The sequence below is a fragment of the Coturnix japonica genome, chromosome Z (genome assembly GCF_054131305.1).
Source record: "Coturnix japonica strain WE chromosome Z, WE-NBRP24, whole genome shotgun sequence".
Lineage (NCBI taxonomy): Eukaryota > Metazoa > Chordata > Aves > Galliformes > Phasianidae > Coturnix > Coturnix japonica.
The window spans coordinates 29492634-29494658 of record NC_140702.1 but is presented as its reverse complement, the minus strand read 5'-3'; the positions used below and the strand labels follow the sequence as shown (position 1 = coordinate 29494658).

General features: G+C 58.9%; 1 protein-coding gene across 1 annotated transcript; it reads right to left on the bottom strand.

Annotated features, from left to right (window-relative positions):
• Window positions 1–852: 852 nt before the first annotated feature.
• LOC146753859 (uncharacterized) lies at window positions 853–1822 on the bottom strand. The gene has a single exon (XM_085530052.1). The coding sequence runs from the start codon at window positions 1777–1779 to the stop codon at window positions 853–855; it is 927 nt and encodes a 308-aa protein (XP_085386178.1). The 5' UTR covers window positions 1780–1822.
• Window positions 1823–2025: the final 203 nt, after the last annotated feature.

Here is a 2025-nt window from a genome sequence, read left to right as displayed (position 1 = left end):
TATGGAGGTCCCTTCCAACCCCTACGATTCTGTGATTCTGTGATCCCTGCCTCCGTGAAGCCTTGCAAAGGAAAGCAGATTTTTTTCCTTTCTTTCTCTGCCCACAGCTGCTGTATTTGAGCATATCACCACTTCCTGTAGAGTAGGACCTTGCTACCGTGATAGCATTCCTGTGTTGTTCATTGCGCACGCATTATAGTAGGAGTGGAGTGAAACCTTTTGGGTTGCAAGCAGAGGACAGCGTAAAGACATGGGTGCACTTGACTGGTGGAGATGACTGAGCTCGTGCCATGCTTAGAAGTAAAGCAGTGCCTCCGCTCTGCACATTTCCCTTTGCAGTGTGCTGTGGGAGGTCCCAAAGGAACGATAGCAGCAGCACGGGAGGCCTCCAGGCCCAGCAGAGGTCAGACCTGCCCTGTGTGCGGCGCTGACAGATGCACGGGTGGCAACACGGATAATTTTTATGGAATTTTATTGGGGAATCAACTCTTGGAAAGGGTGGATAGGAGCAGGACAAGGGGAAATGGTGTTAGGTTGAGGGAGGGAAGGTTGAGGATGGATGTCAAGGGGAAGATCTGTAGTAAGAGTGGAGATGTGCTGGAATTGGCTGCCCAGAGAGGCTGTGGATGCCTCGTCCTGGTGGTGTTCAAGGCCAGGTGGATGGGGCCCTGGGCAGCCTGGTGTAATAAATATGGAGGTGTGTGGCCCTTCCTGTGGCAGGGAGGCATGAAGACTGGTGATGTTTGAGGCCCCTTCCAACCTGGGCCATTCAGCGACTCTGTGGTCTGCTGCAGTCCGAGCCCCTGAGGGCTGCTTGTGGCCCGTGTTCTGGCCAGCTGCTGGGGCACTGTCCTAGCGCCGCCTGCGGGGTGGCCTCTTGGCAGGAGGTGCAGTGTCCTCAGCAGTGTGGGCCCTCCTCCTCTTCGGGGCTCGCCGTGGCGCCCTGCCAGAGCGCTCCCTGCTTGTTCTGGCACTGGAGGGACCTGGCACTGCCTCCCCCGGCTCTTCCTGGGCTGCTTCTTGGACTCTGTGCACCAGAGCCAGGCTAGATGGAGGCTGGCTGGGACCCTCACGAAGGGCAGTGGATGAGGGGCCAGGAAGCTCCCCTTCCGTGTTTGCTTCCCTGGTGCTCCTGGATGGCTGTAGACTGTCGTCAACAGTTCCTGTTGATGGTGTAGCTGCACCACGGACAGCTGCGGGTCTGCCCTCCTGTCCTGTGGGAGCATGGGAGGCCTCCAGGCCCAGCAGACGTTGCACCTCTGCACTGCACAACCGCACAGCTTGGACAACGAGCTGTCTCGCAAAGCTGGCGGCCTGGCTTTGCAGGGAGCTGAGCAGCCATACAGTCAGCGCTCTTTCATCCAGGCCATATAACGACAAGCCAAAGAGGGCAAGCTGGAATGCTGAAAAGGCTGCCCTGTCGTCAGCCCCAAAGAGCTGCCTCACCTCCTGGTGCACCCAAGGCATTAGGGGCCGGAGCACAGCTGGGTGCTGGCGGAAAATGGACACCCAGGTTGGCATCGCCTCTGGTTGGCTTTGGGGTGCTCTTCTGGCCCTTGGCCCATCCTGTCTGACAACATACTCCTCAAAGTTGTTGTCAGAACGCACAGAGTGCAGGATGGACGTCACCCTGCCATTGCAAAGTGGGCACTTGGGCCTAGTCTGGGCCCAGCGCCGGATGCAGCCAAAGCAGAACTGGTGCAGGCATGGCATTACATAGCTGGCATTGTCCATGCTGTCCAGGCAAATGGTGCAGCGATGATCCAGCTCAGCAGCCATGCTGTCCAGCTGCGATGGTGGAAAGTGCAGGGGATGAGGGGCTGCTCCTCACGCCGCTGCTGCAGCAGCAGGGGTCACACTAGGAAAGGAAGAGAGGCCACGGTCACTCGCTGAACCCGGCAGAGGAGGAACATGTGCCCACGTCCCTTGCCAAGTGCCCAGGTCCCTCCCTCCCAGCTGCCCAGGGTGAGGAGTCCCCTTACCGGCTCCCTTTGCTGCTGCGGCCTTCTGGGTGCCCCGGCTGCC

What these genes read in the sequence shown, in the direction of transcription:
- LOC146753859 (XM_085530052.1), bottom strand. Translation starts at nt 1,779, where the DNA reads ATGGCTGCTGAGCTGGATCATCGCTGCACCATTTGCCTGGACAGCATG.